The 23,738-nt window shown below is 38.5% G+C and overlaps 2 protein-coding genes across 5 annotated transcripts in view; one reads left to right on the forward strand and one right to left on the reverse strand.

Annotated features, from left to right (window-relative positions):
* Positions 1-8,188, forward strand: part of RICTOR (RPTOR independent companion of MTOR complex 2) — a 40,231-nt gene extending 32,043 nt beyond the window's left edge. Inside the window, exons 27-31 of one of the 2 annotated variants that reach the window (XM_050328838.1) lie at positions 205-438; positions 1,498-1,650; positions 2,363-2,486; positions 3,027-3,165; positions 3,318-8,188. In XM_050328838.1, the coding sequence (XP_050184795.1) occupies positions 205-438; positions 1,498-1,650; positions 2,363-2,486; positions 3,027-3,165; positions 3,318-3,392 (725 nt within the window). In that variant the 3' untranslated portion in view covers positions 3,393-8,188. The remainder of the gene's footprint in view (positions 1-204; positions 439-1,497; positions 1,651-2,362; positions 2,487-3,026; positions 3,166-3,317) is intronic. The other variant, XM_050328837.1, reaches the window with a different exon arrangement.
* A 42-nt stretch (positions 8,189-8,230) lies between these two features.
* Positions 8,231-23,738, reverse strand: part of OSMR (oncostatin M receptor) — a 30,688-nt gene continuing 15,180 nt past the window's right edge. For all 3 annotated transcript variants that reach the window (XM_050329494.1, XM_050329492.1, XM_050329493.1), the window contains 13 exons: positions 23,566-23,695; positions 22,159-22,316; positions 21,069-21,205; positions 19,651-19,810; positions 19,053-19,129; positions 18,405-18,627; positions 17,648-17,830; positions 16,407-16,508; positions 15,792-15,968; positions 13,945-14,109; positions 12,368-12,446; positions 12,019-12,091; positions 8,231-11,546 (listed from right to left, as the gene is read on the reverse strand). In XM_050329494.1, coding sequence (XP_050185451.1) covers positions 11,097-11,546; positions 12,019-12,091; positions 12,368-12,446; positions 13,945-14,109; positions 15,792-15,968; positions 16,407-16,508; positions 17,648-17,830; positions 18,405-18,627; positions 19,053-19,129; positions 19,651-19,810; positions 21,069-21,205; positions 22,159-22,316; positions 23,566-23,695 — 2,114 coding nt within the window. In that variant the 3' untranslated portion in view covers positions 8,231-11,096. The remainder of the gene's footprint in view (positions 11,547-12,018; positions 12,092-12,367; positions 12,447-13,944; positions 14,110-15,791; positions 15,969-16,406; positions 16,509-17,647; positions 17,831-18,404; positions 18,628-19,052; positions 19,130-19,650; positions 19,811-21,068; positions 21,206-22,158; positions 22,317-23,565; positions 23,696-23,738) is intronic.

Consider the following 23,738-nt stretch of genomic DNA (forward strand, 5'->3'; position numbering starts at 1 on the left):
GTTATGTATGGTAAGCTGGGACTAAAACGTGATGTCTGTTTCTCTAACAGTGTTGGGAGCGTAACCTCTCAAAAAAAAAAGATGTTATAGATGTTCATGTGCACACCCCCTCCAACCTTAAAAGGCTTAAAAGTGGAAAATAATTGAAAGAGTGTAAGTTGCTTGGTTTTGTGGGGGTTTTTGATAACTAATTCTTATCTACAGGTCTTCCATCAGGTGCAAGTGATGTTGTCAAAAGCCCTTTCCAGATGCTACGACAGCAGATCAGTCTCACAGAAATCATGAATACCAGTCGTTCAGATGCCTCTCAGTTCTTAGAAAGTACAGAGGATACTGGGCTGCAGGAGCACACAGATGAGAACTGTCTTTACTGTGTCTGCATTCAAATTCTGGGTTATCAGCCTAACAACAAGGTGAACTCTGCATATAGTCGTACAGGTTAGTGTTCCTTGTGGAGAAGTGTGGTAAAACCAAGTGAACCTATTGGATTTTGTTCATCTTTAAATAATCTGTAAGGGTTTTTGTGTAACTGACTATTGACCTTAAAATTAATTCTCTAATAAGATTACTGTGCAATCAGTGGTATTTCTGTGGTCCTTTCCAGCTTTTCAGTTTCTAGTGTTACTATAATTAGGTGCCTGCATGTGTTTTTTAAATATTTCTGAGAGTATGTCAAAATATAAAATTTGAAACCTTATTGAGTACTTAGAATCCATTTCCTGAAAACTGACACCTGCTGTCCAAGTAATGAAAAGTCTGACTTCAAGTCTGTACCCTAAAATACAATGAAGGAAGTCTGAGGAGTCGGTTGAAGTTGAGCTGTAATTTCTGGGATTTAGTCATCTTACCTCATATTTTGAGCTTCAGATGAGATTCAGAATTATTTTTTGTAACGTCCTCTGCAGAGCTTGCATTTTCATGCCTTTTTACAATGTCTGTGGTGAAAAGGATGCTTAGTAGGAATCCTTACTGTTTGACATTAATGTCACACATTCAGGTAGTAGCACATGTTGGCAGGGGGGGTGATACACAAAATGTGAGGAATGGCTCAGAGAGCTGAGATTGAGGTTTAGTTCAGAAGCAAGAAAGGGTGGCAAAGAAAATCCCAACTGTAATTACAAGTGCAGCAGAGCCAGGCTCTTGTCAGAGACCTTTCTGCAAACTGTGATAATTGTACGAACACAAAGAAGTATGCATATGCAAGAGCATTTGTATCATGTTATATTAAAGGGAGCTTTATGTGTGAACATTTTAGGCTTCCATCAGTGTCTAGAAGAGTTGATTATTTTCACTGGAGTATTTTAAGATTCTAGAAAAGCAGTTTTAAAAGATTTTAAGTATGATTTGTTCAAAATACAACATTACTTTCCAGATGATTTTATGCATAGTACTTAGTGCATCAATGTCTTGCATGTTTACCATTGTTGAAAAATAGCTAAAGCATGTGAATTGAAGAAAAGTGTGAATAACAAAGATGCAACATTTTGTTTATGTCAGATTTTTCAGACATTCCATATACTGACTGGTGTGGGCAGACCATTCACAATCACTTAGATGTGCATTCCTCCAAATTCTCTGGAATTTCAGGCTGTAGTGATGCAGTATCCCATGGTTCAGCTAGCAGCACCAAGAGTACAGAACTTGTGTTGGGTAAGTTTGAAAGCCTTATGATTATTAGAGACTGTAACTCTTAAAGTATATTTTAGGTATTGTGGAAAAATTATGTTTCACTTATATACACTGCAACAGAGTAATGCTCATTATTAAACAAAAACTGAACAAATCTGGATAAGAACATCTCCGTGTGGGAGAACATAGTTCTAAACTCTTCTTTTGCTATAAGCATTTCTGCAGGCTATTCAGTAGCTCTGTATCTGACATTACAAGCAAATTGATTACCTTTTTTTCTCAGCTGTTAATTTAAAAAAAGCTTCTAAGAATGACTGAATTTCCATAAAGAGAAAGACATTTCTTTTTTATACTTGTGTATTACATTTTGGCTTATCATTTCTTATGAAGTAGCTGGTTGCTAAATTCTCCACTATCTGAGAGAAACTCATCCAGTTTGCAGCGTGATTCAGTAGTAGAGAGAGCACTGTAACTTTATCTTACAGGGTTTTCCAATTATGAAATGGTAGAAATATTTGAAAAGGTAAACTGTTTAAATTCCTGAAAATAGTATTTAAGTTTGAACTTCAGTAGAAATATTTTTGGTCACTCAGAATATGTATGTTATATACACATTTAAGACAGTATGGGCATGTATGTATATGGAGTGCTAAAACAGACTCCTGTGGCATAAGATTAGCACAATCAAAGACAATTTTGTTTAAATTCTATACTGTTTAATATGTTTTTCTAGGAGTAAAATCAATCCCAGATGATACTCCAGTGTGCAGAATACTTCTGCGGAAAGAAGTCCTACGTTTGGTAATCAATTTGAGTAGTTCAGTTGGAACTAAAGGCCATGAAACTGGACTTTTGACGTAAGTTCAATACATTCCAGATGTTTTAGCAACATTTAGTCATCTGTATTCTCTCACTAAGATCTGAGGGACAGTGAATAATTTGACTTCTCATAAAATTGTTGAGGAGAAATGATTGAATAAAATGTAAAAACTAAACAAATAATTTTAACATTTTTGCTCTGCATTTAGTATTGTACTCTTTACCAGACTTTTTAATATCAGTAATTCAGCTGTAGTAATGTTTTGTTACGTGTCCAGTATATCACGTGTCTTTAAAAAAGAAACTTAAGTTTTTTTATTTATGCTGAAGAATAAATAAGGACAATAACAAACTGAAAGTAACTTCTTGAGAAACACAACTCTGCTTTAGGCAAGAGTACAACTACTGAAATTAATTTATTTTAAAAAATTTTGTAACTTGTAGTGACATTGGAAACTGGCAACTGCTAAAACAGAGTTCTGCTTCATTAATGATGATAATCAAATTGAAAAGGTTCTTTTAAAATATGATGGAAATCTGTTCAAGACTTATAAAATTTTGTTTATTCTGTTGTTCAGAATTAAGGAGAAGTACCCCCAAGCATTTGACGACATATGCCTTTACTCTGAGGTGTCCTACTTGTTAGCACACTGTACATTTCGACTTCCATCTCGAAGGTTCATTCAGGAGCTGTTTCAAGATGTTCAGTTCTTGCAAGTAAGTGGAGGGTTCACATGCACTGAATGTACCAAAATGTGCTAGCTGGGCGCAGGTTTTATGTTCCAAGTAAAAGATGCTTTCAGAGAGGTATGTCCTAAAGGAAACTGAAGTCTCTTAACAGTATTAATACTTCCATCTTTTTCTTTTAGATGCATGAAGAAGCAGAGGCTATTTTAGCAACACCGACAAAACAGCCTGTAATTGATGCATCAGCTGAATCCTGACCTCTGCCCATGTAATGCATTTCATGCAGACTTTCTGAAATCCTCACACAACCTACAACTGACTGGACAAAAAAAGCTTGGAGCATCATCTTCTAAACTGTTCCAGAAGCTACTGGTACCTGAAGACTGAACTGAAAATGTTTTCTTCCTCAACCAATTACTGCCACAATGATTTGAGACCTTTGGGGATTTATTAAACATTACATAGTTTTAATAATAGTAATTACCAGTATATGCAAGAGCCAAGCACTGAACGCCTCCACAAGTTTTCATTTCATTTTCTACCATACATTAAGAAGAAACAGAACAACTTGCAGAGACATTTTTAATTGACTTATGATTCTGTTCCAGAGAAGCAGAATGATGCCTTGCTTTTTAAACCCTGAATACCAGGAATCAGAGAGATGGGAGTGCATTCCACTGCCAGCAATGGGGAGCCATGCTGTAGTTGTGGGCACTAGGGGATTAATGTTAGCCCTTCTCTGTTGGTTTTGTACTGTTTGTAACACTATAAACATGGGGATTTGTAACTTCAGATAGAAAGAAATGCCTCTGTGAATCTGAGGTTTCATTAAGTTATTTTAATATTGCTATAGTTGTAAGACATTTTATTAGCAGTTTCTCCAGTTTCATTACATTTACATACGTGTATCTTACCTGAACCAGTTAAGGATTTTCACTACAATTTGATTTTCAGAAACCCAAATAATTTCAATCTAAAATGCTGAAATGAGATTGTTTTCCGTGAATATTATGCATGTGTTTGCAGTTTCTACACTCATGCTCATATAGTACAAATGTGGGTCTTACTCTTAACTACAATCCTCTACAAAGCATGATTTGTATCAGATAAGCAAATATTATATGAACTAAACTTGAAGACATTTAATCATTGTAGCTTTTGTGACAAGACAAAATGTGAGTGTTTTCCAAGTTCCATGGAAACAACTTTTTATAAAAACAAAGGTTTATTTGAATTTTCAATGGGTTAGTGATCAAGCGTCTGATAGTACTAATAATTGTAGTGAAAAGCCTTAAGTAACAAATTTTGGAGCAGCCGTACTTATAATTTTGTACTGGTATTTAAGACTTGTTGCAAAAGTTAAATGATACAGTGACTGGTAATGACTAAGTAGTTGCCTCAATCATGTTACTAGTAAGGTTTCTAAACTATTAAGTGCAAGCTTAAAAGAAAAAAAAAAAAAGTAAGAATCCCTGTCACTTTTGTCATGAATCTAAAGATTCAGAAGCCTTTATACAAAGGTAGTATAAATATATGCAAATGTGTATATACAGTAGCATGGCCACCTTTGTTAGAATGCCTGTAATAGAAGGGATTACCCTTTGATTTTGATATAGGTGAATAATTCAGCTGGACTGTACTGAGTAGAACGTATTTTTATCCATTCACTTCTACCATTTTTATAATTGTCAGATTAATACTTAACTGAAACTTATCCTGATGCTCATAACTCTGTTCTTACTAGCTATGCTACTGGAGATTTCAAGAAGTAGTCCTGTGAACAGTAACACATGATTCCTCGTGAAACATAGAATTTATTTCTTCTTATTGGAAATTTCACCATGCCATATGAGCACCGCTTTGCAGCTATCACTTCACTGAGTTCTTGTGTGCACTGCATACCATCAGGTTCCGGTAAAGCAAATTGTAAGTTGCTGCTCATAGTCAAATTTGGTTCTTAAGATTATCTTTTCATGAGTTCCCACTGAAAGAAGTAGCAAAAAGAAACTGATTCAGCTCTTCTGTGGTCATTGACACAAATAATATATCTGTGTGTCAAGACATGTTTGAAATGTTCTGAAAACAGACCACACCAGTAACTATTGGACTTCTGGTCATAAGAAATAAATGCTTCTCTAAAACCAAAATGTCAATCACAGTAGACCAAATAGTGGTATAAACTCCAAAGGAAAATAATGTAGTTTTCCCACAAATGGGGATAGCGTATGTTATACAGTAGTTTCAAACACTACCTCAGTTAGGCTAGAGTAGAAGAGATTTGTTTTAATAACTAAATGGGGTTACATCAAACAACTCCATGTTATTTTTCTGCAGTTAAAGCAAAATAAACAAGTTTTATCACCTGTATTTAAATAAAACACCTCTGTTCATTTGTTAAGTTTAACCCATAGCACTTAATGTAGAAAGGCCTCTGATTATAAAAAGTTAAGCAAACCTACTCTTGAAAGAATTTCCATCCTGAAATGCTTATGCATTCTGAAGTACTTGCTTGTGTGGGGATCCATGACAACAGAAACTTGACATAAATAATTATGGCTGCAAATTCAGTTATAAAGTGTGATTTTTCTTCTGAAAGTGTATGAGTGTCAGTAATTTCAACAAGTATGCATCAAGGATGTAGAGTGTACTGTACATAGCATACAACATTTCTAGAAAATTAATTTACGAACTGACATTGAGCTCACATTGGTGTTTCTGTTTAATTGGCAAATGAAGGGGATACTGTTATTGAAGGAAATTTATATTGGCCTAGTTATAAACTGTGAATTTCTAAATCTGTAGATTTCTTTTTTTCAAATACTACTTTCAGAGTTCTTGTTTTGGGGTTTCATTTGGTTCATGTTAAAGCTTCAAAGGAAAACTGTAGTAAGCAATGATTGTGCTTGTTTTAGCCCTAATAAAGAATCTCCTCCACTTCTACTAGGGAAGCTGACAGACCACCCACTTTTTATATTTCCAGTCTGAATTATGCTGTTGAATAAATGGCAAAGGGTGTAGTGTTCATCTACACTATATACCAATGCACCACATGCTCATACACAGCTCAGAGGCAGAAGCTGTTGTGGGAAGGAGAGGCTGCATGTGAAATCAGTCACATTTAGTCTGCTGCATTAGCTGTCCAATTTACTTAGTCGGCTTTTACAGTCAGTGCCCTTTGCAAAGGGCAGAAAGTGAACTGGTGGGGCCCCCAGGCACCTCCCTGAGGGCCTCTTTCTCTCCAAGGAGGGAAGGAGGACATAGCTCGGTGCTGAGAGTCTGCTTTTGTAGTCAGAGACTTCTTCAGCTCTCTTAAATTTAGAGATGCAGCATGCTTTTAGCTGTTGCAGACATCAGTTGGAGCTGGAGATGGCTTTGTACTGGCGACCCTGTATATGGGGCCTCTGGCATATTGGGCTTCAGTCAGTTGCTTTTCCTCATCTGACCATTCTTATCTGACTGACATCTGACATACTTACCCAAAATGTGCTCTCATTTCAGGGTGGTGGGGTTTTTTCCCAAGTGGTGATAGTTTAGGGTGCACTGGCTCAGCACACTGAGGTAAGCTATCCTTATAAGGCACCAGTGAGAATCCTGATTATCTTTTTGTCATCTTATTTTGAAACACACGTAGTGATCTCGAATGAGAGTTTAATTTGCAGTGAGACAAAACAAAACCGTAGCGCCTTTCCTGTGTGCCTGAAGAGTAAGGTAGCTATTCAAGAAACAGAATAATCATAGCCTAGTGAGAGATGGAAGAGTTTGCTGTTTTGTAGTAGTGTCCGGGTTGTGGTATTTGGCTTTTTGGACTGCAGGAGGCTGGTGTTTCCCTCTAAGGGAACATAAGCTCCAGTTTAGCGATCGCAGGCTTGTTTGCCAGGCTCTGGAACATCTCTGTGGTTCTGCTCACCTCCCAGCAGGGCGGCACACAAGTCCTGTTACTCTGAGCTTTACTGGAGGCAGTTGAAAGCAGGTCCATTAACTATTTTTTTTTTTAATAGTTTAAAAAAACCTATTAAAACACTTCTCATATTGTGTGCTTATTAAAGGTATACTTGGTGAGAGTAAAACCTGAACTGTAAAAGAACTATGGGGACATGCTAGAAAACATGTTGGTATTTTTTCTAGACGCCCCCTGATCTCCTTGGGTTTTGTTTTAAATCCTGGTGGTGGTTCCCTAGATAGTTTTGTTTTCAACAGATTTATACTCAGTAAAGAATGCAGATTTTCTTTGGGCTATTTTTGTAGCGTAGATGGACAGCAATGCCAGCATGCAGAAATTGCACATTTTGTTTGAGTTGCTTTGTAAAATACACTATTTTATTTGAGAAATGTAATTTATGCCAAAAAATGTAACATGCCATTTTGCCATTGAATAGGGTGTCTCAGCACAAGATGCAATGTCTAAGGGGGGAAAAGGCAGACAATTTTTAGTTGTATTTGAAAAATTGTTCCAATACTGGGCTGTCAGCATCCCTAAAACTTTATTACAAGAGATTATCTAAATTAATCATTCTGATCTGAGGAAAGGGATCAAGGAAAATCTCAATACTTATTCTCCCTGTCCTGTGTGGTCTTTTTTTTATTTAGTAATACGCTGCTACATATTTGGAGGTTCTAGTGTTTTTAGGTCACTGAACAGACATTGAAATCTGATTTATATTGTATACCTGTAACATAGAAAGAAAAAGTATTTATATATTTTACGTAAGAATATTGCATTGAGCTGTGTATAATTTAAACAGAGGCTTGTCCCAAAATGGTATTGCCCATCTTGATTTTTTTCGTGGTTTTTTCTTCTTTTTCTCTTTTTTTTTTTTTTTTTTTTTTGTATACTGTGTACAGTTCATGTCAATGAGCATTAAAGGCCTCCTGAAGCGTAGTCTTATCAAAGGGATGCGTTGTTAATAAAATGTACTTAAACTTCTAATAGTTGTTCTGGTCTCTTATGTACCTCTCAGCACTAGAAATGGGTTGGAATTTTATTCACATTTGTAAGTTACTAATCAACTAGAATGACCAGAAGCTTTCTAAATAAACTTTTTTGTCAAAAATATATTTTATATTAGTGCTTTGTAAGATATAAAAATAGAGACTCTTTAATAGTTTGCACACCATTTTTATTTTAAAACTTTATCATACTGATACTGAGAATACTTTTCCATTATGTGATGGTTTAAGTATTAGCATTTCAACAGCAGCTGTGAAAGTTGAATTATAAAAAAAAAAAAAAAAAAAAGAGGATTACACTTTTGAACTCATTCAGCCATTAATGCAAGACAGATGTCTTAGTGTATAAAAATTTTACATGCTTCCCCACGCATGCAAAAATACTTTCCTAATCTTCAATTCTGGCACCCCAACTGCACCCTCTGATTTGCACAGAGGCATTATCCTCCCTGGAATCCTCTGTCTCTGTGCTTTTATGCACAAAGCACCACCCATCAGGGCTGGGAAACAAAAGGGTTTATAGGGAAAGAGCAGTTGGCTTCTCCTTAGCTCACCCAGCAGTCTGGTACCTGGTCAAGTGTTTCACTGTGTCCAGATACTGAAGTTTCATCAGTGCAGCATCTCCCCAGGAAAGACCCAGGGAGCTGAGAGGTTGGCAGGTTAATGTGGCTCGTCCTGCCTTCAGGAAGGCACAACTGGCTGAACCCACACACAGTCACCTCCCCCATTCACTTCCTGGGTGGAATTGCTGCAGCCAAGCCCCAGTGACAGCAGCTTCTTCAAAGCAGGGATTTGTGCTTTGTTGCAGCAGCTGTCCCCTCTGACACAAGGAATTGCAGCAATGCCAAATTTTAAAATGTTTAGTGGTATGTTGACTGACTTGTGTATCAGAATTCCTTAGCTACATAACTCTTGATTTAGGATACCTTTCAAACTTTTTTGAATGAACAGGCCTTTTTCTGAAATGCACAGCTAAGAAGTTTTATATCAATAGTCACAAAACAGCTCACTTCTGTTTACTGGCTGCCTTTCCAGCAGTAGAACTTTTAAAGTACATATGATGTGATGAAACACTTTGGAGAAGGAAATGTTCCAAGCTGTAACGATACTGTGGTATCAAGCTTTCAAATTCACTGTAACTCAGAGGTAGAGGGAAGAAAAGTTTCTTTGGGGTGTTTCCATTGAACAGCATCAGCTTTCTCCCTTACCTCCCTGTTCTTTTGTGAAACTGCCCTTCAGCAAAATGTGTCCAGCCGTGTTTCCCTTGGAAGGTTCACAGGAAGGACTATGTTGTAATTTTTCTTGTCAAATGAGTCTGTGCCATCTGTACACTCACACAGCACAGTGTGCATGGACTGGACACCTCTGACCACAGCTGGCCATCCCTGTGTCTGTACCTTTGTACCTCACCTTTTCCTGCCCTGAAAACTTCCCTCGCTGCAGTGAGTGCTTTGTCTCAGCCATAGGCTGTGTAAGGTCTTACTGCTTTTCCTGTTGCAACATAGCTTGTGGACATTACAACAATATCTGTAATCAGCAGTGTAAAAACTAGATGTGGTTCAGTATCAGAACTCACTTCTGCCTGCAGCTGCTTAGTTCCTAGGAAGTGTGATTAGCTGGCTGGTTAAACAGTTTGCTAAAATGTAGTTACTAGTCTTCCTTAACTGAAGATCAAATTGGCAGAGACCTTCCATTTTTTTTCACCTTTGGGAACCGCTTCTTCAGTGCTCTTTAGTTGAAAAATCTATTTGTAACAGATTCCAAACTGCATCGTAAGGATGAAAAACTAAAGGGTTCCTTGTGCACTGAGGAGGTTAATGAGACTTTCAACTACGATTCCAAATATACTGCATCATTACAAATATATGATTTTTTGAAATCAAAATGAAAGGCCAAATTCACTGCTGCCTACTGTAGGGATTCTGATTGTTACAATAATTTGGTTGGTTGGTTTTTGTTTTGGTCTGGGGTTTTAGTTTTTTTTTTGTTTGGTTTGGTTTTTTTTTAACACATACAAAAGCAGTGTTGGGAGATTAGCTGATACACAGCCTGAATATGACATTCTTCACAAATGGGACACATACACCTCTGACTACCCTTTCTGCTTACATGTTGGTGATTTGGGGTTTGCTCTGGAAGTACAGGCGTTAATGCCAAAAGAAGTTCAGTTCATGTGCAAAAGCAGAGAGAGAGTGCATGGTACCACCTCTGCAAACAGCTTTCCTGCTGCAAAAAGAACTTCCCACATAGTTCCCCATATTTCTTTAGTGTATAGTTAAGACAACTTTACAAGGTCAGTCTTCCAGGCAGAGAAGGCAGAAGTGTGATGAGCCCCAGTGACAAAAAACAGAAGCAGGGGCTTGCACTCTTTCACCCAACAAGGGCTTGTGCTCTTTCACCCAACAAGTGTCATTAGGACACAGGTGCAGTGAAAGCATGGCAATTACTGGATTTTGGTGCTCTGGGTAGCACTCCTAGAGAAGTCAAATTCCTTAAAATCTCTAATCATGTGCCACACGTATGCAGATAACCTTTCTATGATGATTTCTTATATCACTTAAGAGACAGAAAATAAAATCCCTCAATATCACTGGGCTGGGTAATGCTCCATGCCCAGCAGCACAGCACCCCTGGTTGGGGTGGCCAGAGCATGGGGTAGTGTACTGCAAGTGAAATAAATTCCTTGAGCACAACAACCTATCCCCTTGTTTAATTTGGTCCTCTACTTTATGAATAAATTTATCTCTGTAAAACACAGCAGTTCTCTACATCGGGCTATGACAAGACTGCTGTGATCTAGCTTTCTACACAATACAGGCCACAAAATGGTCTATAAATATTATATAATCCCCATAAACTTGTAATGAAACCATAACACACATTATTCCTGTGTGCAAGCCAGTACTTAAAACTAGTCAAAGCACGGCAGTTGAGCTTGTGAGAGCCTAATCAAAAGAAGTTCTCATCTACATTGTGTAATCATACACTGGGTGGACTCAGTGGAGGAGAGTACATCAAAGCCTTCTCCCCAGGCAGTGCACATTTGTCTGTGAGATATATCTCAGACCATTCTTTCTGCCAGCTGCTTCTCTGGTTGCTGAGGCTGTGTCTTCATTAACAATATCAATATAGCAGTGTGGCTGGTATAGCATTGCTGCCAGCTCTGGCTTGTTCACTTCCACTGTCTCCGGTATTTGATAGGGATCAGATTCAACATCAAGATGAGAAAAATAAGCAAAATTTTCAAACCAATTACGAGTTTGAGATGTAGGTGTGGGTGGAAGGTCTCTCTCTACATTTTCATTAGGGTAAATCCAGGATGAATTGTGACCATCAGTCTTATCTTCTGTTGGTATCGAAGACAACTTGCTCCATGGATGTAGTTTCTGGGCTTCAGCCTTATTGTCCACAGCCAGCATGTCAGGAGTGCAGTCACTTATTTTCAGCACTTTCTCAGAACCAATCTACAAGAGAACCATTAAACAAAACAATTAGTCAATGAAAAAAGCCCAGAGTGCCCTACTGCAGACAGATGTGGGGCAGGAGGAGTGGGCAGGCACAGCTCACAGGCTGCAGTGAAATGCAGTATCATCTGGTCTGCTGCGTTCAGTGTGAGGGCTTGAACAGCAGTAAGAGGAATCACCAACTGTACTGAAAGATTTCATTTATTCTCCAATTATGCACTGGCTTTTTGCAGTAACAGACTGCAGCATATAAACTGGTCCCTGCAGAGTCACATGAATGCCAGAAAGAAAATTCTCCACTAAAGGGTATTATTAAACTATGTTAATGTTTTTAAAATTATTAAATGAAGTCAACACAAAAGTTAAAAAAAAAGTTAATTTTTAAATGTAGTCAACACAAAAATATTTTTTTTTCAGCAGTACTAATCAAAGAACGGACAAATTAAACATGCTAGATTTTCAAGGATCTTACCTTAAACTCTTTGAATGACAGCACTTTGCTCTTGTTAGGACTAGGTATTGCAGGACAGCAGCACTCCTTCACCCTAGAAATAGGAAAGCAAAACAAAAGACATTTTTGTTCTCTTATAAAAGCACACTCTACCAGCAGAAGCCACACACAGATGTGTACAGACACAGCAGCAGAGGAAGAGTGTCTCAGAAATGCCACAAGCCAAATACAACATCCACACAGTTTCACAGCCAAAGGAAGAAATGAATGAAGCCTCACAGCAGGCTGGAAGCAACAAGCTGCAGCAGTGGTTTGTGAATTAGGTTAGTTACATTCCCTGTCTACAACAGAAAAATGCATTATAACTTACCATTTCTTCTTCCAGTGGCATACAGCTGCTACTAGGGTTGGAACTATCACTAGCAGGAATAGGAAGTACAGCATGTTTGCTGTGAAAGAAAAATACTTTAAAATTTTGCTTTTAATTCCTTACATGTTAAAATCAGCCTGAGTGTCTCAGGCAAAAATAACATCAAGCCCACGTGGGATACCTGCCACTAACTCAGCAGTAAAACTGTGTGGTCCATAGTTGAATTATTACTAAACTGCTTTTTATTGCTCTCATATTGGCATCTTCACTGGGAGAGGAAATTTCTAAAAGCTAAGGCAAAGATAACCTCACTTACAAATTGTTTTACGTTTTCTCTCAGATCTCCAACGAAGACAGATTTTACTGTAAGAAGTAAACAGAACATCTGTACTTCTATTAGGGATAGAAGCAAGTAGCAAGTAGCTAGAAGCAAGTAGCAAGAGAGACACTACACTAGTGTTCAAGTCTCCTAGGATTTATGTGGACACAAGGATCTTAACATTTCCCTCTAGATGGAAGACACAGCCTCAGGCTACACTGTTCACAAACACTTGAGGCCCTGAGTGGGCTGAGGGGGAACACTAGTTAGTGCCTGCTCTCCCTCTGCCCTGGCCAGCACGCTCCTGCCTCATGCCAGAGTTTATGTGTCTCTACCACACACCACAGCAGGGAATGGACACATTATGTTTTGCTTTTATATTTTTTTTTGGGGGGGTGGTTAGTTAAGTCCTCATTTTTGTTCTCCGTATGGCTGTACAAATGTCTTGCTGGCTAATGGGAGCTGGAACATGGGACACAGAGGAACTGTGCCTGGGAGGTACCATGGGGTTTAGACACTGTTCTGCTAGTTAGCCTAAAGCATGAAGTCTCCTAGCATAAGACAATGCCTCCCCTTTTCTTATCCCTCCCCCTTCACCTCCAACACCAAGAAGTTTCTCAAAGCCAGGCATCTCCAATTTGGATCATAAATTTCACAATCATGACTGCTGACTGGTATTTTCAAGCGAAAAGAATTACAGGCAAGTGATTTCCTCTTCTGCTTTGGTGATCAAATCTGCCCACTTAGCAAAATACAGTGCTCTGACTAACAAACCTTCCATACTGGTTTATGAAGTAGTTAACTTGGCAAGAGATTTAAGGACTGATGAGAATAAGAAGTTCCAAGAGTCCATACAGAAATTACCTGTTTGCACACAAGTCTGTAGGTGTTTCCTGTATTAGAAAACAAGTTAAATCCAAATATAATTCTTCAGTGAGTTCTAACAAACAGGACTCACTAGGTGTGCAAGTGTGCAGATATTAAGCTATGTCCCAGAAAAATATAAGACTTAAATAAGGATATGTATTAGTTTAATTATAATTAAAACAAAACAAAACAAACAACTATCTACTTTAAAGTATCAAAATGCCATATTGGTATGCACATGTAATTTCTCAGTTGGATTCTTTCTTAAGTGCATGTTGCATTGAATTAAATGTTTTTCCTTGAGAAATGAAGATTATTGTCAATAATTGCATGAAAATTTTAAATCATCCCATCCTTCTGCTAGAAGGCATTTTCCGCAGCCAGTACTCACAGTTATATGGTGTGTCTATGTACATGAAGTCATCAATGTGATTCTCTCCTCCACCTGTGTATGCTTTAACCACTAGTTTGTATTTTGTGTTTGACATCAGGTGTTCCACAGTGTATCTCTTTTTTTCTGGATTTTCAATTGTGTATTTACACAGCTCTGAATTATCTGAAATGAAACATCAGGCAGAATCAAGAAATTACAAAATCAACAGTCTGGGTTGGAAGGGACCCTAAAGATCATCTCGTTCCATCCCACTCCGCCAGGGACAGGGACACTTCCCATTAGACCATGTTGCTGAAAACCACATCCAGCCCAGCCCTGAATGCTTCCAGGGATGTGGCATCTACAACTTTTCTGGGCAACCTGTTCCAGTGCTTCGTTACCCTTATGGTAAATTTCCTCCTAATATATAACCTAAACCCACTCTTTTTCAGTTTAAAACCATTACCCCTTTTCCTGTCACTACAGGCACTGGTAAAAAGTCTTTCTCCATCTTTTAGATTTTGAAAGGTTGCAGTAAGTTCTCTTCAAAATGTTACAAACCCATTTATGCATGGCCACTGAAATAACAAAACATTTGCAATCCGCCTTCTTTGTAACTTGCACACTTTCTTACGAGAAGGATGATGCATCCTGACTCACTGCCACAGGGTTGAACTCACATCCCTTCTAGCTGGACTGTCCACAGCACTGCCCATCCTCTGGCAGACACTTAGCAACTTGTTGTCAAAGACGGCAACTGTTTATTTTAATTTCCTTTCAGTAGAGCTTTTAACAGAACTACTTGACTTCTGCCATTTGCTTTTTTTTTTTTTTTTTTTTTTGCCAGAATTCTGTAGCCCTTAAGCTTAGGTCGAGTTCTTTAAAGATAATCGAAAGCAAGAAACTTCTGCCTGAAAAAAGAACCCTTCTTTAACCTCTCTTGTGCAACTCCCAGACCCCAGGGAGAAATGGGTTAGCTTATTTCTCCTGTTCCCAGTCACACCCCTTGTCTGCTAACTCTGACAAACAGGGAAGCAGAAAAATCTTTGATTTAAACTTTTTGAAGTCTAACTGGGATTACTTACAGAATTATGGTATTTCTATAGTTAGTTCAGTTCTGACAGAAACTCCCACATAAGCTTCCCTCAGTGCAAAATATGCTTTTCAGTTTGGTACTAGTCTAATCAGCAGAAGGATCACAGGACATGACCCAAATGGAAGAAGAGGCAAGGAAAAAAAAAAATCCTTTAACATGATGGAAACATCTGAAAATCATAATAAGTCAAAGTCATCTGGAGCAGTTTTGCATGCGGAACAGGAAGGTCAGATATAAAAGTTTAAATGTGGCTTTGTGCCACTTCACAGCTCACTTCAGCTGAAGGAACTCCACTGCAGAACACAAACACAAATACTCTCACTAGAAAAGAATTTAAATGGGGAATTTACAAAGTGTTCCAATTCCGAAGGAAATAAATTGCATCCCATCTGTTTCTAAAATACCCCAAATCCTAGTAAGACTAACATGCTTCCTATGACTTTTATCCAAGTAGACCACAAATATTTTTTGAAATTCATCCAGAACTCACATAACAAGAGGCAGAAACTTACATCCTCCTACAGTACGAAAGGAATGTTTTCTGGAGGTAAAAAGGAGACAGGACGGGGGCTGTAAATCTGTATAAAGCCAGGGCCCACTTCTGTCTGTCAGCACCTCAAGCACAGAGGGGAATCAAAAGCAGCTCATGTTGAAATCTTTAGATGGCCAAATTAGCCAACCTGACTGCCTAATGTGAATCTTCTAAAATGCTGCAGTATGAGCAACCTATGTCAATGACACAACTTCCTACACTGCAGAGCTCAGTTACCTGAAAGAATGTGCTTTTTTGATCCTTTTAAACTGCAGTTCCCTTCTACAGGTGACACATAGACATGGTAGCCTCTCACAAAACCTGGCTGTGACTCATTTGTGAGGTAAGAATCCCAAGACAGTGTTACTGCATTGAAAGTCAGTTCAACTTTGTCCACAATAAGGTCAAGAGGAGCTGGAAGAAAGAAAATTCAAGTTAAACTTGCAATTATTCTTCAAGAATGTTTATATTTGCACTTGAAAAATCTACACTCTCATGTGGCATTTATGTTCATATCTTACTTGTATTTAAAAGTTGAACAAAGCCAAAGTTCTCTACAAACACTGTCAACTTCACAGAGCCTTCATGCATCCACATTATACACAAAGTAGTGACTGATAATCACAGCTTTGTTTAGGTCTTCTAATACACATGAACTCTAACCTGGTCACTGCACTAGCCAAATACCCTCCATGTAGGGCCTGTATGTTGATACGCAACTTTTAAATGCTTCACTGATGATATAGAAAGAACACAGAAAATACAATTTTACCTAGAAGTGGGAAGAAGTAGTTCTGTCTGTGACAGGTCAATTTAGCAAATACACAAACCTGAAATATGTTGCTAACTTACGTAGCTCCCTGAGATAACCAGTCTTCTTTTCCAGTAAGGAGGCTCTATTAGCAACAGATCCATAGACGTGGAAGTTGTATCTCACCCCCGGAACAAAAGCAGCTATAAAATAGTCAAACTGATTACAAAAATAGGCTATGGTTTGTATTTCGGTGTTGCTTTTACTGAACTGCTTTCTACAGAGGTCAATGGTCTATTAGACATCTTCTCCATGTGCCACTGTGCTCTTAAAGCAACTGAAGGAGACACAGGGTAAGCCAATTCATGGTGTGCATACTGTGAATTAAACACATTTATTATCTGAAAGAGAGAACTGGGGGAGGGGTTTATATATTTTTTTTGTGGCCATATGGTATTCAAGGTGACTACATAATAGACTCTGAAAGAGCAAGATAATTTCATTTATGTTTCTGGCACAGGAAAAGGCCATGTTTTAACTCTTAATTGCAGATGCATATCCATGCACCAGGATTCCACGTTATTCTCAGCGACATCCACTCCCAGTCACATCAACCAAGTGCAAACCACTGAAGAGTTGGACAGTCCTTTTCCCATGTGTTACCACACTCTCCTTCACTAGGACTGTATGTTCCCATGTGTTTGTATGAATTGCGGTGCAGTTCCTTCATTGCATATTGACGTGCGTTCAGTCAAGTTTTGTTCAAACATCTTTCATTCCAAAATGAACTCTCAGTTTGAGAGACTGCAGAAAGGCTAAACTCTTGCAGCTGTGGAAGTACATCAGAGCAACTTTCACACAGCCAGAAAGGATTTAGGTCTATTGGCTGCCACTGGGGTAAAAAAACATGCAACTGGTCCTAAGCAAGCTGGTGCTGAGACACATTTGTGCCGCACTGACAGCACTAAACCACTGTGGTTGTTAAGTTGCCTGAGTTAGGGCAGAGCTCCATTTCACATCTCTTCTGCTAAAAGGTTTTTAACTCCTTCATTAACCTCACTGTCCTCTTTCAAGATGCTACTACAAGCCACTCAGAAAAGGTTTTTCTAAAATATTATGCTGACTTTCCTAATACACTACGCTGACTTCCAACGCTTAATGGTGCTGGCACATTTGTGGTGTCTAATTTATTTGGTAGGCAAAAAATGATGACTCCAAAGAATTACACCTACACCTCACAGACTTCAATATTCCACATGATTTGCTTCCTAAATTCAATTAACGCCCACAGCATGAAGGACTGCTACACAGACATCAGAAAGAAAAGTTGTTTGGCTTTCACCTGAGTTGATCACAGCACTGGAAGTGTTGGGCCCAAATCTCTTCCACTGCAAATCACAAGGCTGCAACTTTGGAAAGTTACACCAATCAATAATGTAACTGTCATATATATATCTGGGCTTCCAGGAAATAAAAATACCATCATCTGTACCATTAACCTGTTCTTCCTTAAGCTCTTCAGTACCTAGAACGAACAAAACAGAATACCTATTACTTTCATGAATGAAACTTCATATCCATAAATGAAGATCAATATAGTTTCTATGCTAAACTGTGAAAAACAATAATAAAAGAGTTGCATTCCTTCACTATATGACATATGGGCTCTTTCACATGTTGAAAGCTGATCTCTTTGTATGCTGAAGGCATACATAGCTCAGAAACCATCCAGTAAGTTACTACATATTCATAAAAAAGACCCTCAGTTGAAGAAATGTAGAGTCAGAGAGTCACAAGAGGAGGATCACACAGAGAGTTCCCTACAAGGCACTGGCTGCACCTTCAAGGCACCTGCCACAGGTCTGAGCTCTAGTTTTAGGCTAAATGTGTTTTGTTCTGTGGACACTCTCTGTACACTTGAACTTCACACACATACAATTACCACCCTGGAGGTGAAAGCACAGTAATAATTTCCAAACAGCAGTGATGTGAGTTAAAGGCCAGGTTAACTTGTTGCCCAAGATGATAAATTATGACTTCACTTAAAACAGGTAGAAACAAAACTATCATAATGGAAATCTAGCTGAAAATACTCGTACTGTTATCTGTAGCTCTAGAGATGACCAATACTGAAGGAAGTGAAAAATTAACACCATTCATTGCCATGATACTGATTTTGTAGGAATGCTTATCAATGAAAATCCTTGTGCTATTGTAGACTGATGACAAGGAGATGCTTTCAGGCACAGAGCCATCTTCTATTTTTTCCCAGGTTACTTCATATGAAATACTTCTTCCATTTGCTCGAAAACCTGGTGTTTGCTGGGAAAAAAAAAGTTACAAAGGAAGAGAACAGTAACTTAGTAAATTTTGCTGGAAAACTATGAGAGGAACATTTAGAACTTTAAATAACTAACCAGGTGTATTATTTCTGTAAGAATATAAACAGTTTTTTCCATACATGCATACACATACTGGTTGAAATGGAAATTGAAGAAATCTCAGTAATGATATTTGTCATATTATAATACTTACAAGAACAGAATTATGTCTGAAATGCCAAGACAGTACACCATCACAACTACATGTGTTCTGAGATGCATTATATATAATATCTGTCTTAGATTTGTAAAAGACATTTTATAATGAATTGCTATTAAGTACACACAAAGTTGTTAAGGTTCATGGGAAAAACTTCCAACCCTTTTATGAAGGGTTTTGTTTCTATTTCTGTAGTGATGTCTCACCTTCCAGAACAAGGTCACATTTCTTCCCCCCAGAACTGGTACAATTTCTCTCCACATGTCCAGTTTCCCTGATGGAGCTGCAATAAACACAGCAAAAATACAAAGATGTTTTAGGTGCAGAAAGAATAGACAGTTTAACTGCTTCCTTCCATTCGAAGAAATCCCAATACCTCTTTTTCCCCATCACTGCCAGGTCTTGCCCAAACATTATCCTTTAACATCTTTTCCCTTCATTCTTTTTTCTGAACTGAGATCTGGTTAACTTCCATAGAAAATCTTTGCTTGCAGTTCCCAGATATTTGTTCCCACCTCTGTACCATTTCTCCAGGCCTCACAGACACTGTAACTCAGTTTGCCCATCCTCCCAGTCACCTGGCCTTCCCGCTGCCTGCACTGGATGAAATATCAGAGACTAGCAGGTAGAATCAGAGCTATTTAAGAAGTCACCTTCCTGAAGTCTGCCTAGTGTGCTTCTCCTTTTATGCGCGCAACAGGGCTCTGCTTCAGCTACACAGCAGAAGAGTAACAACAAATAGCAAAGATGGATGGTAAGCAAAGAATATCCCTCTAACTTCCCTTCTCATGGGGCAGGACATACTTGCTTCCTCTGTTCTGATAGTCCGGGCTTCGCTCCACTCACTCCACCTCCAGAAATGCTTCGCTGCCCCGCAGCGAACCCTCGCTGTGTATTCCGTGTAGGGCTGCAGCCCACCCACGGAGATGCTCTTGTGAGGGGAATGCCTGTCCGAACTGTTGTGCTGCAACACAGAAAAACAGAACAATCAGAGCTCAGTTCAGTCTCATCAGCAAGACATTCTTGTCTTAAAAAAAAAATTTCTTCCTCTAGATCCCGCAGTAGCAAGTTCAGCTTGACTAGGGAAAGGTAATCATGAAACAACAATCAAAAAATAATAATTAAAAAAATGAATGAGATGAAGAGACTGGGAGATCCCAAAAGAGGTCTGGAAGTCATCGCTATGTAACTGAGCAGGAGTCACTCACAACTCTCCAAATGAGTATTCTTTCTATCAAGGAGGGAATTTACTGAGATCTTGCCCTCTCAGAGCCTGGGGCTATGACTTTATGCAAGCAGTATCCTGTTCAAGATCTAGACAGAGTAATCTACAGCTACCTTTTCTTTCCATTTTTTCCCCATCCTTCTCCCCTGCTCCCTCCTAAAAGACAGAGTTTGTTCTGGTTACTCAAAAAAGTGAGCATGCTTTCAAGCCTCTCCTCAAAACCATCTCCCACAATGGTCACATTTGAGCTAGACCTCTTGAGCAATACTGGCACAGAAGGCAGCTTGACTGTGATCTTCACTATGCCTTTTTAATGTGCTAGAGGCAAGATGCCTTTCTAAGGAAAGGACTACATAGAAGCCTCACTGTCTGCAAAAGAGGCAGAACAAGACAAAGAATCTACCCAAATAATCTTCAAGGAGATGGAAGAAGATGGGAAGAAAAACTGTTCTGACTTTCCCTCACTACCAACCAGACACACTACCATCAAGTAGAGTACACAAAAAGCTCCTGGACTAATATAAAAAAAAATAAATCTTCAACACAGCTCTCCACCACTTGTGGATAAGATGACATGAACAATAAAAAAAATAAAAAATCAAGATCAGCAGTAGGTAAGAGCTACTGCTTTTATACATTATATATAAAATATATATTACACAACACTACCATTGTAAGATCCACAAGTGTTTTCATTTACTTCCAACAAATCTCAGAACCCATCCAGCAGAGCAGAGAGCCACACATGCAAACCAGTCACACCGTGCACTTCATCCAGAGTATAAGCAGTTTTGGGACTGTGAATTAGTGCCAGCAATGGTTGCCCGCATGGACCACATAACCAGTGTGGAGCCTGGGAGCAAACAAATCCAGAAAACGGACACATCAACATGCTTACAAGATTTACAGTATATTTGTATTGTTGGGAGATTATTTTTTAATCTCACATCAGAAAGGTCCTCACTACATTTTTGTGTTTGAAACTCAGGTGTCATACCAGTTCAACTTTCCCATCGGGGTGGAGCACTTCAGTCTGACAAAAGAGTTCAATTCCACTGCTTTGATAATTCCAGTATAATGTGATTTCTGTATCTGTGCATTTTTCCCACACCTGGAAAGGTGCAGTAGGATAAACTGCAAATCGAAAATCTTAGTTAGCTCTCGTAAAATGTAAAATATATTCAAAAGTATTTTAAGGTATTTTAGCTGAGCAGTAAAAGCAAAAAAAAAACAAACCACCATACTTAGCACATTGAATGTAACCTATTTTAGCCTGACTTCCCATGAAAACTTAGCTTATGACATTGTGTTGTCTCACTACAACCTGTCAGTTTACTTCTCTACTTTCTTCCTGACCTGTTTCTTCCACTCTGAAACAATCAAATAATAAACTTTAAGAACTCTCAAGCCTCTCTGAGACAAATGTAACAGAGAAAAGTATAAAACATAAGGAAATACCCAGTTGTTTTGAGGCAGGAATAAGAAGGAACTTATGGGACCTGGGGCACACTGTGATAAAGGACACAGCTAGTAGAGGAGAAGGAACCACACCCATCAGTTACTGCTCACAGAACAACCTATTTTTTTTCACTGATGAACTACTCTTCCTCCCTTACAGCAGCACAATGGACACTGCTGTCCCACAAGGCCGAAGACAGATTAGCACCATCACTTCTTTCCTGGCAATAGCTGCTTACACCTGTATCACATTTCATATCATACCAATTCCCAAGTAACCTACACAGTTATTTTTCTAAACTCCTCATTTTATATCCTTGCATCCTATTGCTTTCTACACTATGAACCAGCTTCAGCAAAGCAGAAGATTTTGAAGCATTAAGGGGTCATTTCAATAACCAAATCTGACCTTTGGAGGTCAGATGAAACCTGCAGCTGTTTTCTACCATTAATATGACTTTCCAAAGCTGAAACTGAAGAGAGAGAGAGAGCAACTATAGCACAGGGACAGGTGGCAAAACTGAAAAGTTAAAAATCAACATCTTCCATACTTCAAACAGGGTACTCAAGGTATCAAGCTCAGAAGGAGCAACAAAAAGCCCTCAACAAAGATACAGAAAAGACCTTACTTCTGTGATTTACATTAAAAACATCCGTGGCAGTTTTCTTTCCCAGTGGGTTTTCCACAGTCACTGTGACATTCCAGATCCTCTGCTGGCCTATATCCCAAGAACATGCATACTGCTTGGAACGACTTGGTGTGCACTGAACCATTTTCTGGGAAGATCTATCAAAGAAAGGGGCGGGTGGGACAGAGGCGAAGAGAGAAAGAGAGACATTTTTCCATAATGTACAATCAACATAGATGTTGAAATTTTTGATGTCCAACTAGAATGCAGCATCATAAAAAAATAAGGTTGAGGGGGAATGTAAGAAGCTAACCAGTTCTTCCCCTTAGCCTGAAGTACAATGAATATAGGTATTCTTAGATGAAAGTTTTCTTAAAAGTCTAAGTTTTTCTTCTTAAGATACAGCTAAATTGATTTTAGGGATTTCCTCGTGGAAATTGTAAACCAGGGACTTTCTTGTCAAGACCATTTACACATCTACCATTATGCTTTAAAATAAAGCTGTAATTTCATGTGCACCTTCTAACCTTCCATTTCTAAATCACCATCATAATATCTTAACAGAAGTGAATGATGCAGAGACCATGAAGGTACGTGCAATGACGACCTGTCTTCTGCTGAGATCTTCTGATTAAAGTTTGCTGTGATGATTTGTCCCGCTTTATGAGTTTCCCTGCAGGCTCTGGGGTAAAGCCCTTCTCCTCATCTGAGACCCATGTCTGATTTGCCATACCTTGACTCAGAGTGCTAAGAAAGAGCTGTGAGAAAGTCTACAGAGAAATCTTTAAAAAACAAAAACCAAAACCAAACAAACAAAAAGTAAAGAAGCCAGCTGAAATTACAGAAATTATAGACACAAGTAGGATTTTTGAGATAGGATTGTCAGTAGCTCAAGGACTCAAGAAGAATAACACCAGCATGTAAAGTCCTGAAATCCTAAAGAAAAAGGGAGGCTAATCAGGCTAACTGGGAGTAAGCTGGGAATCATCAGTTTGAGTCAGCATTAGTGTCAATGGATTGTTAGCACACTGATACTCAGCCTACCACTGATTAGATCTAGTTATCTGTTGTGTCTGTACTCAGAAACTACATTACACTTTTAAGTTATCTATTTCCTGATTTCAGGGTGTCTTCATATCTACTGGAAGATATCCAAACAAATTAATCTAAAAGAATCATTAGAACAAGCTTTACCGGGCAGAAATTGCTCTAAAGGACAGGCTACTTTATATAGTTAGTCTAAATCAGAGCAGTTCTACATCACTCAAGCTTTGTTAAATAAATGATCAGTGAGGTGTAAAGGGGTAGGCAGCTAATTACAAAAAAAGAAAAAAACATTTCCACAGATTCTAAAGAAGAGAAGTTCTGTACAGCACAGACCAGAGTTAATATAACAATGAGACTTACTTTGCAGACAAGGTGTATTTTGGTGAATACCTCCCATAGAGATAGGTGCTTCCTACTTGGCTCCAAGTACATGTTACTATTCTCATGTCTTGAGTTTGGCAGGAAAGATCTTTAGGTGCATCAGGTGCTCCTTATCAGAGGTAATAACCAAAAACACAGCAACAGCATAGCAG

Source organism: Myiozetetes cayanensis, unplaced genomic scaffold, assembly GCF_022539395.1.
Source record: "Myiozetetes cayanensis isolate MyiCay16 unplaced genomic scaffold, myiCay2020 scf4, whole genome shotgun sequence".
Classification (NCBI taxonomy): Eukaryota; Metazoa; Chordata; class Aves; order Passeriformes; family Tyrannidae; genus Myiozetetes; species Myiozetetes cayanensis.